At 49.9% G+C, this 13,963-nt stretch overlaps 1 protein-coding gene across 10 annotated transcripts in view; it reads right to left on the reverse strand.

The window, feature by feature from the left end:
- The window catches only part of GATAD2A (GATA zinc finger domain containing 2A), a 91,666-nt gene that overhangs the window by 19,610 nt on the left and 58,093 nt on the right, over window positions 1-13,963 (reverse strand). For 6 of the 10 annotated variants that reach the window (XM_019736883.2, XM_074337802.1, XM_019736880.2 and 3 more), the window contains one exon: window positions 12,527-12,795. The exons of 1 other annotated variant lie outside the window; for it this stretch is intronic. In XM_019736883.2, the coding sequence (XP_019592442.2) occupies window positions 12,527-12,795 (269 nt within the window). Of the gene's footprint in view, window positions 1-12,526; window positions 12,796-13,280; window positions 13,386-13,963 lie in introns of those variants that run through there. 3 more of the 10 variants (XM_074337805.1, XM_019736881.2, XM_074337806.1) reach the window with 2 other exon arrangements.

Below are 13,963 nucleotides of genomic sequence, written 5' to 3' on the forward strand. Positions count from 1 at the left end.
TCTCTTCCAGATCCTCACAGAACGCAATGGGCACACTTGGGGCAGTCCCATCACTTTTTCTGCTTTCAATTAGCTCATGTGGCCTCCTGCCCTGCCATCGGAGGTCCCTGGGGACAAGGTCCTAGGCCGAGGGCTTCTCTTCCTTCCAGTACCTGACCCCAGAAGGCCATTAACCACTGTCTAATGGCCACCTGAGATGTGAGCACCCAGCCCTGCCAGGTGTCCTGGCCTCTGCTCACACTGGACAATGGGCCTGGCCCATCCTGCATCCTCTGCATTGCACTGGGCTGCTCTGACGTAGCAGCTCCCCAGCGTGGTCCTAGGGACCCCTCCAGGGGCTCTGCCAGGGCACTGCAACGCTATGACAACATCAGCCCCTTTCGACAAGTCGTAATGCCAAAGTGTGCCAGGACTTGGTGCTGTTACGTTGTGGGCAATGCCCTGACGAAGAAGGACAAGCTACGGATTGTATTAAACCTCAGCCCTTTGAGTAAGCGTCTTTTCAACATTCTGTGATAAAACAAAGCATGTCTGCTGACTGAGGGAAAGACAGACACACTACGGTTATTCAGACTTGGGTGTTTGGCAGCCATTTTCCCCAAAAGGGTTGAAACAAAACCTGTTGTTTCAAGGAAAACAACCAACAGGATTTGTCACCAATAATTAAGTCTGAGCTTCAGTAAGCAAAATATCTTATTTATGTTACCACGTAATGAGTGTATTATTGTCATCTTTAAATATATTAATAAGTACTGTCAACAGACATTTTCCACACAATCAAATATTCTTTGGGGCCCAGAGATGGGAAAGGGGCCGTACCAGTGCTGGCGGCAGAGGGTTTCCTCTCCCCATGGCAGACGCCCGAGTGGAGTCCCCGTGACAATGTGGACTTGCTCTTGCTGCCAAAGTTGTGTTCTGAAAATCGGGAGCTACTAACAATGTAATAGCACTCACCCCACAGATATGCCGCAATTTTCCCACAAAATCTATTCAATTATAAGCCGACAAAATTTGGTAACCCTATTCTTCCAGCCTTGACAGCAGCAACATATACGTATAAGGACCCAGCTACTCAATGCAGAGAACTGGGCACCACCCAGGGCAGCCCGACACGGTGCATTGGCAGATGGGGAGGACAAACTACCCCATGGCCGGCCGGGCGCCCAGGGCCCCAAAGCCGGAGACTACCCCACACCTCCTGCCCCACTCCCCACAGACCGCCACTCTCCAGGCAAAGGTACTGCACCTGCTCCTTCCTCTAGCAGGTCTACCTCTGCCCTGAGTCTACGTGTCCCTGGGCTCCACCCAGGCCCAGAGCACCCACTCCCTTTCCTCCACAGGGCGCTGCACAGCCTGCCCTTCCCAGCTGGACGCCACACTGCTCCCACTACCATGGGCCTTTTCAGGCCCTGACTCTACCCAAACAAATTCAATGGTTCCAGGGACGTGAAACCCTGAGCACCCCAATTTCAGGGCTGTTAGCTCCCTAGAAAGTGCCACCAGGACCTCTCCTTCTCACACTGCCCACAGACCTTCCAAGTGCTCCTGAAGGAGGGAAATGCTGCAAGCCTGGACCAGTCACGCTCCTTGGCAGGCCACTGTGTCAAAGCTGCTTCTGAGAGGAACACTGCAACCCCCAGGTCTCAGACCCAAAACTGTACAACAATGTGGTTACATCACAACTGTTTTTAAGATTAAGCTCTAAAAATAAGTGGTCTGACGGCTTCGGACCCAAGGAAGGGGACACACAGCAACGGCTGGTATGTCTCCTATGGCTCCGCCCCTCAGATACCCCTGAACTCTTGTCCCACCTGTCCCAGGTGGGCCCCTTCATGGTGCTGCCACCAAGGCTGCCTTGGCCACAGGAAGCTCAGTCCCCAAAGGCAGCGGACCCCACCTGGCGATGCGTGTCACCTGCCCTCGCCTGCTGTCCCTTATTCTTAGACATGTGTCAGTCCCACGGCTCCTTTCCATCAGCACCGGGACAAAACTCACTGGTCAGCGCTGGGAGATTCGGAGGCTTGGGAAGGACCAGCCTCGCTTCAGAAGAGATGGGGGCGCCAAGGGGGGGCTGAACTGTCCTGGGCCACATAAGGGTGAGTGGAATAGGGCTGCCAGACAACCTCCTTCTTTTTTTTCACCACCTGCCGCCACCCCACCCCTCACAAATTATAATTCACATGTTTGTCTTGAGGGAAAAACCTTGGAAATCTCTTGCAAACAGGCCAACTCTCCTTTTCCTCCAGGGCACTTCTGATAACCGAGAAAATGCTCCTCTCCTGGTGTGCCCCCTGCTTGTCTTATCTGGGGTCACACATGCCCTTGGGCAGTCCTGGGCATTCACTCCTGTTTCCACCTGTTCTACACACAGGCCCCCTTCATCCCTCTCCTTCACCAGGTTAGGCAGTGGTGAGGGAAGGGGTGGGGGGAGCCCTCAGCTCCAGCACTCCAGCCACGCCCGCCTCCCGGCTGGGTTCTGGTTCTGGTCCAATTGCTCTCAATGAGGCAGAGAAATCAGCTGCAAGATAAACAGCAGCATATATAAGAGGTGAGATAAAAAGTACAGTGAATGTTTAAAATAAAAACATTAGTACAGTAAAAGACACATTGCCATCAATCCCCCTCAGAATACTCCCCTCACTTTGGACACACTTGTCCCATTGTTCTTGCCACTTTCTGAAGCAATTCTGGAAGTCCTCCTTTGTGAGTGTCTTTAGTTGCGCTGTCGTGGCTGCCTCGAGTTCCTGAATCGATTCAAAATGTTTACCTTTTATGGTTATTTTGACTTTGGGGAAGAACCAGAAGTCGCACAGAGCCAGACCCAGTGAATAAGATCACACCATAATGTTTTCATCTGATAGAAATTGCCGTACCAGGAGCGATATGTGCCACAGAGCGTTGTCATGACGGAGGATAAAGACACTCACAAAAGAGGACTAACTGCTTCAGAAAGTGGCAAAAACGACAGGATAAGTGTGTTCAAAGCAAGGAGATTCTGAGGGGGGTTAATAGCTACGTGTTTTACTATAATAATTTTTTTTAAATTTAAACATTCACCGTATCTTTTGATTACATTGCTCACACCACGTAAGAGCAGTTTTATCAGGCACAATGGGGCTGGCCAGCCCCTCCCTCACGTATCCGCGCAGGTAGACCGTTTAAATGACCTGCAACAGCAGCCAGGGCACCAGTCACAGGGTGAAGAGCTTGTCACTATGTGACAAACAAAGCACTAGCAGGAATATGTGCTGTGAGGAAGTATCGGAAACCACACTGCAGAATTATACCAAATAATCTCAAAATAAAATAATCTGCTTAACTCACATGTGTGAGAAGAGTTCCTGACTGCCGAGGGCTGAGCACGACGGTGCTTACCTAGACGACCCTGCACAGAGGCCGTCACACAGGACACCCCAGAGGGCTCGCACTGTCCAGTGGGAAACCATCCCCTCCCGGCCAGAGGAAAGAGCCATGAAGGCAACAGGGAGGTGGCGACATGGTGGAGCTCCTTACCTGTCACCAGGCTGGCTCACGCTGTTGTCCAGTGTGAGCTGAGTCACTTTAGGAATGAGAAACAGGGCACCCAGAGCCTGTCACTCTGATACCCCAAAATAATCTAATAACTTTTAGAAGTCCAGGTGAACCCCTCAAATTTCAATTATTTCAAACCTGGAATAAGATGTGGTCCATAATAAAGGCAGGTGGACTGAGAAAGAACTGGGAGGAGGAGCCCCCAGGGAAGAGGAGAGGCAGAGAATGAGGAGACGGAGCTGGAGGCAGCAGCTGAGGCAGGGAAGAAAGCACGGAACCAGGAACCAATTTCCAAAAGAACGTACCTCTCCGGAACATGCAAAGAAACTCCAGCAGGCTAAGATTTCCAGTTGGAGTTGATGGAGCCTCTCCCTGAGACTGCACGGGCTCTCCTGGAAGTTGCCCAGCAGCAGGCAGAGAATTAGTAGTGAAAGGCAACAGCCAGCCCACAACAGGTGCTGGGGGGGGGGGGGCCTGGGCTCCTGAGAGCCTCCCACAGAGCACCAGAGCCCCCACTCAAGGAGGTGATGGTCACACAGAAGGAACAGGCTTCTGGCTGCAGGACTTCCAAAGCTCACAGACCAGGCAGGGGGGTCAACCTGTGAGGCAGACTGCAGGAGAGCCGGAGTGAGCACCACACCCGTACCTACCCGGCTGTGTGAGAACGGGAGCCCTTTCCTGAGCCATCAAGCCCACAGCTGTGTCACATTCACCCAACTCCCTCAAGAACGCACATTCCAGCAGACAGCTGGCTAGCGGGCCAGTCACAGCTGCAGTGGAGCATGGGCCTGAGAATAGGGTGGGTGGGGGCTCAGGTCTGTACATGGCGGGCAAGGACCCCCCCACCCACCACCAGGCAGGCAGCCAGTGCAGCTATGATCACCCTTCTGTCACCAAGGAGGAAAAACTGATGGTCACACAAGCAGGCCAGAAACTGGACCCAGACCTCTCTGGAGACCCGCTGGCTAAAATTTGAAACTGACACCACCAAGGGAGGATACAGTAGCCAGCCCCCATACACGCAAGAGTAAAACGGCCTGGATATTTTGGGGAAAGGGCCTGGTAGTTTCTTTACAACAACTCAACACACAACTACCCTATGACCCTGAAATTCAACTCGCAGGTATTTAGCAAGAGAAGTGAGGTCCAAGGTCCACAGGAAGACGTCTGCAGGAATGCTCACTGCAGCTATGCTCACCCGGTGGGGCTCTGTGGACAGGTGAGGGCGTAACTGTACACATCCACACAGGAGTCACTCAGCAAAAGGCTGACACACACACAAGGGTGAAGCTCAAAGCACATGGAGCGAGAGAAGCCAGATTCCACAGAGGAAGGCTGACTCCATTTGGAGGAAGGCTGAGATGAGATTCGTCTAGAGCGGCAGAGTGCACCAGCGAGGACAGGAATTGCATGGAGGGCTTGAGGGAACATTCTGGGATGGTGACGAGGTTCTGCTTAAGGCTGTGGACTACACAGGTGGATGCATGTGTGCAAACTGAACCAGGAAGGCTCACGTGGCATGCACCGCCATCAGCTGCCAGGCTGGGCAGCCCCACTGTTTACTTTACCCTTCCCCTCCCAAGAAGCTGCTTGTGAAGTGTCACCCAAACAGCAAGAGCTCTGCCTATGAACCCTGGAGTCATTGTGGAAAAGTTTGGCAATGCAAACCTTTTCCTGCAGGCCCCATTCCTATACAGAAGGCCATCCATACACCCCCACTTTACAAACAGGTGGCTGCACTATCGTGTTACTTTCAGATTCATTTTTGCTTTGGAAGACTAGGGTGTGAAGGTGGGAGTGGGTGCTATGCCCACACACACCCCACTTATCCCTGCAGGCCACCAAGCCCTGTCTTAATTCCGACTGAAGAGCCAATGAGGTCCCTGGTGTGGAAGAGTTCGCTGATTTTCATTCGGGTATGCTACCCCTTGCTGAATGCCAAAATCTCAAAAAGGCAGATGGGACAGTGATTCTGTCATCGAGGACACCAGCTTCAACAAAGGGGCTCTGCTTTGCGGGCCCAATAAGTAGCACTTTTAGTGCATGTGACAGGCCGTCAGCGCTTCCAAGTGCTTGACCAGGGAAGTGGAAAGCCAGAAACACTGAAGCCCACAGCAACGCTACCACCTACTGCCAGCTCCTAGGAGGCCAAGGGCCCCTCGGTGAGGACGGGAGTCTCTCTCACCCACATCACAAAGGGGGACAGCGAGCCCTTGGTTCCCAGTGAAGCCCCATCGCACAGCTAATGAGACACATGATGCAAGGGGGGGAGCGGAGAGAGGAGGGAGACATACGGCTGCCTCAAGGCCATACACCCTAACGGAAGCCAGGGACAAGCAGTCACCAGGACACCTGTGCCACACTGAGGCCCACGTGGCAGACTGTTAAGAAGTGGAAACAGGGCCCCTCGTCTGCCCCTGCCCTGCCTGTGCTTCCTCCCAGGTAAAATGAGGAAGTAGAGATGGTTTGCCCAGGCACCCAGTGTCTTGCACCTCCCCGAGCCATAATCCCTCAACAGCCTCCCCAAGACCTCTGCATGTTCTTTCGTAATATGGCACCCCAGAAAGGAGCGTGACCAGATCCTGTCCTATCACTTCTGTCCGAGGGGACCCACACAATGCCTGTCACGGAGCAGGCCTGGTCCTGGCCTGCCGACAATCCAAGGAGAGCTGGCACCTCAGAAAAGGGCACACAAATGTGTTTTTAGTGAAACATGGAGATGACTGTTTACAGAGCTCCCAGTCCACAGAGGCCCAGGATGATGAGGGACCCAGTCCTTACCTTTCAGGTATAGAAGCTCTGGAGAAAAGCTCTGGAGCAAAAGAGTAAATGCTCCTCCACCCAAAATGGGGGGTAAAAAAAAGCTGTCCTCACCTGTGTATGGCCCAATTCTGAAGCTCAACAATCTGTGACACAGACTCTCCTCTACAGGAAAGTGCAGGAGCAGAATCTGCTTATCACAGACACAAAACAGAGAACCCAACGCAGCTTTCAAAGCCTGCTCCAGCCTCATCTAAAATGGTCCCAAAGTTGGGTGAGTGGGGGGCAGGCAGCACGTGTCCATGACCTTTGGGTTGGCCTCATGAGACCAACAGGCTCACAACTTCCTCTGTGGAGTTTTATTTTTTCGTGAGCGTACTAATGGATGCCAGAATGGAAACCAAACTGTTTCAACCTTTTAAAAAAAACAAACATCCATATTAAGGTATAATTTACATATCACAAAATTCATCCATTGTAAAAATACAACTCAGTGATTTTTAGTAAATTTAGAATTGTGCAACCATCACCACAATCCAATTTTAGAACTCTTCCATCACCCCGAAAGTGCCCATGACTGTTCATCATGCTCCTCCTGCCCACCCCCCAGCCCAAGCAGCCACTGATTTCTCTCCATCTCTACACTGTTTGCTGTTTTGGACACTCCCTGGTGGTTAAATTCTACACCATGTAGCAGATCTCGGGGTCGGGTGTCTCTCCCTCGGCATGAGCCTGAGATTCTTCCATGTTGCAGCACCGTAACGATAGGTTTGTTCTTTTCCTTACTATACGGATATAGTACACGGATATGTGGATTGTTTCCACTTTTTAGGTATTAGGAATCGTGCTGCTATGAATGCCCATGTACCTGCCTTTGTATGGACAGACGTTTTCCTTTCTCTTGGGTACGTTCGTTGAATAGATTGCTGAGTCACGGGGAAAGTTCATGTCAAACTTTGTAAGAAACTGTCAAACTGTTTATGCCATTTGACATTCCCACCATGTATCTGGGTTCGTTTCTTCTTATCCTTGCCAACAATTGTTACTGTCATCTTTTTTTATTACAGCTATCCTTGAGACTTGTTTTATGGCCTAGCACATGGTCTACCCTGGAGAATGTTCCCTGTGCTCGTGAGAAAATGTATTCTGCAGTCACCAGATAGAGTGTCCTATAGATGCCCAGCAGCCCAATGAGTCGGCAGTGCTCTTCAGGTCTGCTAGCACCTCACTGATCTTCTGTTCAGTAGACCATTCACATTTAATGAGGTTATTGATGTAGTTGGATTTACATGTCATTTTGGTATTTGTCTTCTACAGGTTTTCCTTCTTGTTTGTTCCTTTGTTCTTCATTGAGTGCCTTCTTTTCTGTTAAATGTTCTAGTGTACCACTAAATTCTTCTGCTGATTTGTTGATTTTTTAACTATATTTTAAAGTTATTTTTCTTAATAACTGCTCTAGGGATTACAATAAATATCTTATTAATTTATCACAACCTACTTCAAATTAACACTAACTTGATCCTGGTAAAACGTAGAAACTTTACTCCAATATAGCTCATTTCATTCCTCCTATTTCGTACAACTAACGTCCCATATGTTATATGTACATATGTTATAAACATAATACCTTGTATCTATGATCAATTTCCTGAGAGCTGAAGTGGTTTTGTCAATTCTGTCCAGTGTTACAATCAATGTTGTGTCCTTTAAGTAAGAAGAAATGAGGGGGGCAAATCTTTTATATTAGTCCATATATTTACCATTTCCAGTGCTATTTATTCTTTCCTGTGAATCTAAGTTACCAAAATGTCATTTCCTTTTGGTCTTAAGAACTGGCAGGTCTGCCAGCAACAGATTCTCTCAGTCTTTATCTGAAAATGTCTTTTTCGTCTTCATTTCTGGTGGACAGTTTTGCTGCATATAGAATTCTGGGTTGACAGTTTTCTTCAATCTATATTTTGTCATTCAACTCCCTTTTGGTTTCCACTGTCTCCGGTGACAAGTCTGCCGTTATTCTATGAATGCTCCCTTATATGGGAGGAGTCATTTTTCTCTTGCTGCTTCCAAGATTTTCTTTTTCTTTGGCTTGCAACAGTTTGACTATGCACAGGTATGGAGCGCTCTGTATTTATGCTACTTGAGGTTTGTTGAGATTCTTGGATGAGCTTCTCAAATACATTTTTGGCCATTATTTCTTTAAATGGTTTTTGTGTGTGTGTGTGTTGCCCCAACCATGGCTGCAACCTTGGGCTAACAGAGCCACTGTCCCCCCTCACTCGCCTGTCTTCAAGACTGTCACTTCAATCAATAAGGCCACGGGCAGGGCTGCTGCCCACCACTCTAAACCGAGTGAGCCCCTTCTCACCCTTGCAGAGAAGCTGTTGGTCCTCACAGCCTGCCCCAGCCAAGCAAAACCTTGCTACCAACAGAGCTCCGAAAGGTCATGGGAGGAGCCCCAGGCCAAAAGTCACAGATTCCCATTGTTCTCCCCAAAGTTCAGCAGTTTCTTCAGCACAAACACTTCTCAGATTGTTGTATGCCTCTGGTGTATTTCCAGAGTGCTGAAATAGTTGATTTTTTGGGTCAATTCTATCTTGCTTTATAGCTGTTTCTCTGGGGAAAGGATCTGACAATCTCTCCTCCTTCAATCATGGCTAGAAGCTGCCCTCCAGCCTTGCTTTATTTTGAAACACACACACACACACACACACACACACATATTGGGAGACTGAGTCAGAAAACTGCCAGAGATGGAGAGGGCGATTATGGAGAAGGGAACTGATCCTACCCCTTTATCTGCTTCTGTACACTCCAAATTGCCCCAATGTAATTTAAAACACATTGTATCTTGGTGATTTCAATTCATCAGCCACTTTCTTAAAGAAAACGGAAATTTTCTCTGCTAGAAGCCAGCAGAAACTCCCTCTAGTCTTCGATACACCCAAACTGGGTTAGAGTAAGACAGCATGAAAGAAAAAGTGGCAGTTTTTTTGTTTGTTTTTTTAATTGGGGAAGGGGAACAGGACTTTAATTGGGAACAGTGTGTACTTCCAGGACTTTTTTCCAAGTCAAGTTGTTGTCCTTTCTATCTTAGTTGTGGAGCGCGCAGCTCAGCTCCAGGTGCCGTGTTCAATCTTAGTTGCAGGGGGCGCAGCCCACCATCCCTTGCGGGAGTCAAGGAATTGAACTGGCAACGTTGTGGTTGGGAGCCCACTGGCCCATGTGGGAATCGAACCTGCAGCCTTCAGAGTTAGGAGCACGGAGCTCTAACTGCCTGAGCCACTGGGCTGGCCCAAAAGTGGCAGTTTTTAAAGAGCCAATTAGAAATTCTAGGAAAAGAATCTTATTTAACAGTGAAAATGAATTACTATTGCTACACTCAACATGAGCAAAATCCACAAACATTATGTGGAATGACAGAAAGCCAGGGTACAGAATGTAGGATTCCATATATTTAATGTGCAAAAATAGGAAAAACTAATATGTGCAGTTCAAATCAAGAAAATGGTTACCCTTAGGGGGTAGTGACAACAAGTGGGCAAGGGGGACCTCCAGAGTGCTAGCAACTTTCTGTTTATTGATGGAGCTACAGGATGTGTTCAGTTTGTGAAAAGCATCAAGTGGCACATGTGTACTTTTTATTATGTATGCTATACCTCAATTAAAGAAAAAGGAAAGTCTCTTAGCATAATAACATGAAATTGGCATGATAGTCTTACATGACTCAATGCACCTGAATCCAAGGGCTTCCACCCACCTAAACTGTGACTAGACACAGTGCCTTTTCATCTGCCCTAATTCACACCAACCTAGGAAACCGATGGAGCAACCGCACCACAGATCTGACCCTTGAACAACACGCGTTTGAACTGTGGGTCCACTTATACACGGATTCTAAAAACTAAGTATCTATACTGTTTTCAATCCATGGCACAGAGGGCCGGCTGTATGCACTGTATCTGCGTCATTTTATGCAGCAGACTTGACTATTCTCACAATTTCGGTGTGTGGGGGGGGTGTCCTAGAACCAATCCCCCGTGGATATGGAGGGACAACTACGTTTTCAGGGAGTTAAAAGTTATACGCGGATTTTCAGCTGTGCAGGGGATTGGCACCCAACCCCCATTGTTCAAGGGTCAAGCATAGGTTTCCAAAGGATGTCCAGAGCCCAGCACTCTCAATGAAGATCCAAAGACGGCCCACTTTTAACATCCAAATGTGGCCAGTCACTCCAGAACAAATTCGTTTTAGAATGGCTCTGGGTTGGAACCGCTCTTAGGATTCTGTCAAAACTCAAGACTGTATCTCTTCAATGAACTAGACAGAACAATCTGTGTGGGCACTCAGGGAGACACGAGCTGTACACGTGACATTACATTCTGAGTGAAGCTTAAGACTATAAGTGTCGTTGCTAATACTTATTCCCCTCACCACATGCCGCGCACCCGGGCCGATTTCTGGGTATACATCTGTCACCCATCAACCCATAACCAAGGCAGAGGTTATCGCCCACTTACAAATGAAGAAGCACAAGGGAAGATCACCTGCCCTCACCTGCCCAAGATCAGTCAGGGAGAGTGATTTTTGACCTCCACTCTGCCTGCTGGTCTCGTTCCAAAGCCAGGCTCTTTCCACATTCTCAGTGCTTTGCGATGCCCTGGGCACAGTGTCTCCAGACCTGCAGGAGGACCCTTGCTATGTGCCTGGGTTCATCTGTCCTCTGCTCCCTTGCATCCTTTATGTGTCGTAAGGCCCATCAACTTCAGAAACTGTCACATCATCTACTTCAGAAACATCACATCATCTAAGTGCCATGCCCCTGGGTTGGAAGCCAATGGGCCCAGGAGGGGAAATCTGGGACCATGAGGCCCCGAGGCCAAATGCAGCCAGCCTTTGGTAACAGAAAGACATGTTTTGAGTTCCAACTCTTTCAACATTTAAACTCGCCCTCCCAATTCACCAGTCTGTCCTGCAGGGGAGTGCGGTGATTACAGGAAAAACTGTACACGAGCAGCCCAGGAATAAAAGGGACCCAGCAGATTTCTACAAACACAAGCTCCTCCTTCTCCTCACCCATCTGAGACGTTGCTGAGGACCAAGTTAGAGAGAGAGAATGAGACACGCACTTCAGTTTTATTTCTGGAACTTAAAGCCTCTCTGGCTTCAGAATAGGGGCTGCAGAAAGCAAAACCAGACAGAAAAGGTTTCTCTGGGTAGCAAAACGAGCTAACCTCCCACCCCCCAATTAAGATGCTTTCCCAGTGGGAAGGGGTTGGATTTTCCGATTTATGTCGAGGTGGTTAAGAATTTTTAATGCTGAAAAACGCCAGGCTAGGTAATCTCTGAAGTCCTTACGATACCAGCAGTCTGGGTTCCAAAATGGATTTAACACCAAGACTGCAGACTGAGACCCCTGTGGGAGAAGGTGAGGAGCCTCCAAGCTTCCCCAGCTCTGCACTCCTGCCGTCCACCCCGACCTGGGCAGACACAAGGGAGACGCGGGACGGCCACACTGGCATGCCCACAGTGGGACGTCTGGCTCATGGGACATCTGGGTGTAAACGTTCTGGAGCGACCGGTCTCAATAGAGCCCTGAGGGGAGGGGTGACAGCAGGAGCAGAAGCTAGGCCTGAATTTCTCTTTATAGGGTGAAAAGAAGGTTTCTGAGTGCAAACATCGGGTGGTACAAGGAGTTTTATCTCTTTCATGCCTTTTCCTTGAGAGCTCACGAAAGCCAAGGATCAGGAAAGTTCCTCTTGAAATAATCAGTACTAAGAAGAAACCAACAGAGCACGCCACATAAGCCCCGAGCCGAGTGGCCCCTCCTCAGAGACACACTGCCTATGAGGAGCGAGGGCACATGTGAGAGGTACCCTGGGCTGGGCTCCTAACTCTGACCCCGCCAAGTAACCCAGGGAGGGCACAGCATCCCCCTGCCTTCCTGAGCCCCCGATCTGCAAAGCAGGAAGGCTCAAGTTTTCTTACAAACCAAAAGCACCAAATTGGACAGACAACAGGTAGGAGTTTAGCGAAGACCCACTGCTGCTGGCAGGGGAGCTCACACAGGACACTGCCCCCGTCCTATGAGACCCACACTGCACGCCGCTCACTGACGTCCAGGCTAGGAGGGACGTCCCTCGGCCAGGAGGGCACAACAGTGCCAGGGCTGGAGAAAGGGCAGCCTCAGGCTCACCACCTCGCCCGCCTGCCCCAGTTCCCTGACATTCCCACTCACCTGTGTGAGGTGCGCATGTCCACGGGCCCATCACCTGCTGGCCCTTCACCTCTGCCCATGGCTGTCACCTCTGTCCCCTTCAGCAATGCTTGGGTTGGGCCTCCTCCTGGCTCAGGTGTCACTCTCATGTCTCCATCCGTGTTTAAATCTGAAGCCAACAATCCTCTCTCCATTTTTATTTTCTTGCTCTCCACATCATCCTCCGCTGGGTCCTGTTCAAGTGCTCGTTTCTGACTCCGTGTCCGGCATGCTTCTTCGGTCATTCTGAACTTTGAGGAAGGAGAAAACACAACATTTACTCTTGGCACAACGGAGTTGCTACCTTCTTAGAAACTTCAGAGTGTCAGGTTGGAGTATTTTCCTCGCCCCATAACAGTGGCAGAAGTAAGTACAACACGGCCTATAAAATGTGCCCGGGACATTTCTCCACAGCTCTGAGGAAAGCTGGGACAGGAGCAGTGGGGTATCTGGAGAACTGAGACCTAAGGACCGGGACAGGAACGATGGAAGGTGGCCACTGATCAGAAAGAATGGGAATTCTCAGTGATCCAGACTCAAAGCAAATAGAGGAAAATTCTGAACTCCCTGCCGATAAGAGTCTGAATACCTGCACTGGACGGGGGGGTGTCTGGGATCCAGAAGGGGGACCACTGTCCCAGGAGCAGGGCCACAGCCCGGGTACAGCACTGACTGCACTGCCTCGGACTGACCCTTCTCCCCTTCAGTGGGGGTGGCCTCCTCACTCCCTGCTCACCTCAGGGTGGGTGAGGAGTCGGGGTCACATTTAACCCTTTGACTGCTGGTGAGGTGAACTTTTAGTGAGGTGAGGCCTGGCCCAGTACCTGCAGCACACACATATCTTGATTTACAGAAGAAAGAAAAGAAGAAAAAACAGCTGAGTCAGTTTTTGATCCCATGACATCACTGGGCTCCACATGACCCTTCCCAGGATTCAGTCTGAGAGACAAAGCACTTTCCAGAAAACCAGTCTGAACCGGTTCCAGACAACAAGCTGAAGTGTTAACCCTCACGGAGACAGAAGACAGGAGGGAGGACAGGCAGTGAAGTCTGTCTGCAGGGAGGCAGCAGGCATTCCACAAGAGTCTGGGACATGGGCACGTGCTCTTAAAGGGGCCGCTCCAAGCTGGGCCTCGATGTCCCAACAGGGCAGGACACTAGAAATGAGACGAAGAGTTTCCCAGAGGACAGCAAGGAATTTAGCTGCCAGGCTCTGACAGAATTCCCGAAGCGCCAGTTCTCAGGACAGTCAGCAGCCATGACCACCAGCACAGGGAGGAGCACACCGTGTGAGCCCCTCCAAAGCCTCAATTCACACCTGTGGCGTAGTTACACTCGAGGCCTCTGAGCTGTTTGCGTCCACACAGGCAGGGCACCCAGCGCCTCAGTTTCCTCATCAGTAAACACCCTGGGAGGTAT

Source organism: Rhinolophus sinicus, linkage group LG07 (genome assembly GCF_036562045.2).
Source record: "Rhinolophus sinicus isolate RSC01 linkage group LG07, ASM3656204v1, whole genome shotgun sequence".
NCBI classification, from domain to species: Eukaryota; Metazoa; Chordata; class Mammalia; order Chiroptera; family Rhinolophidae; genus Rhinolophus; species Rhinolophus sinicus.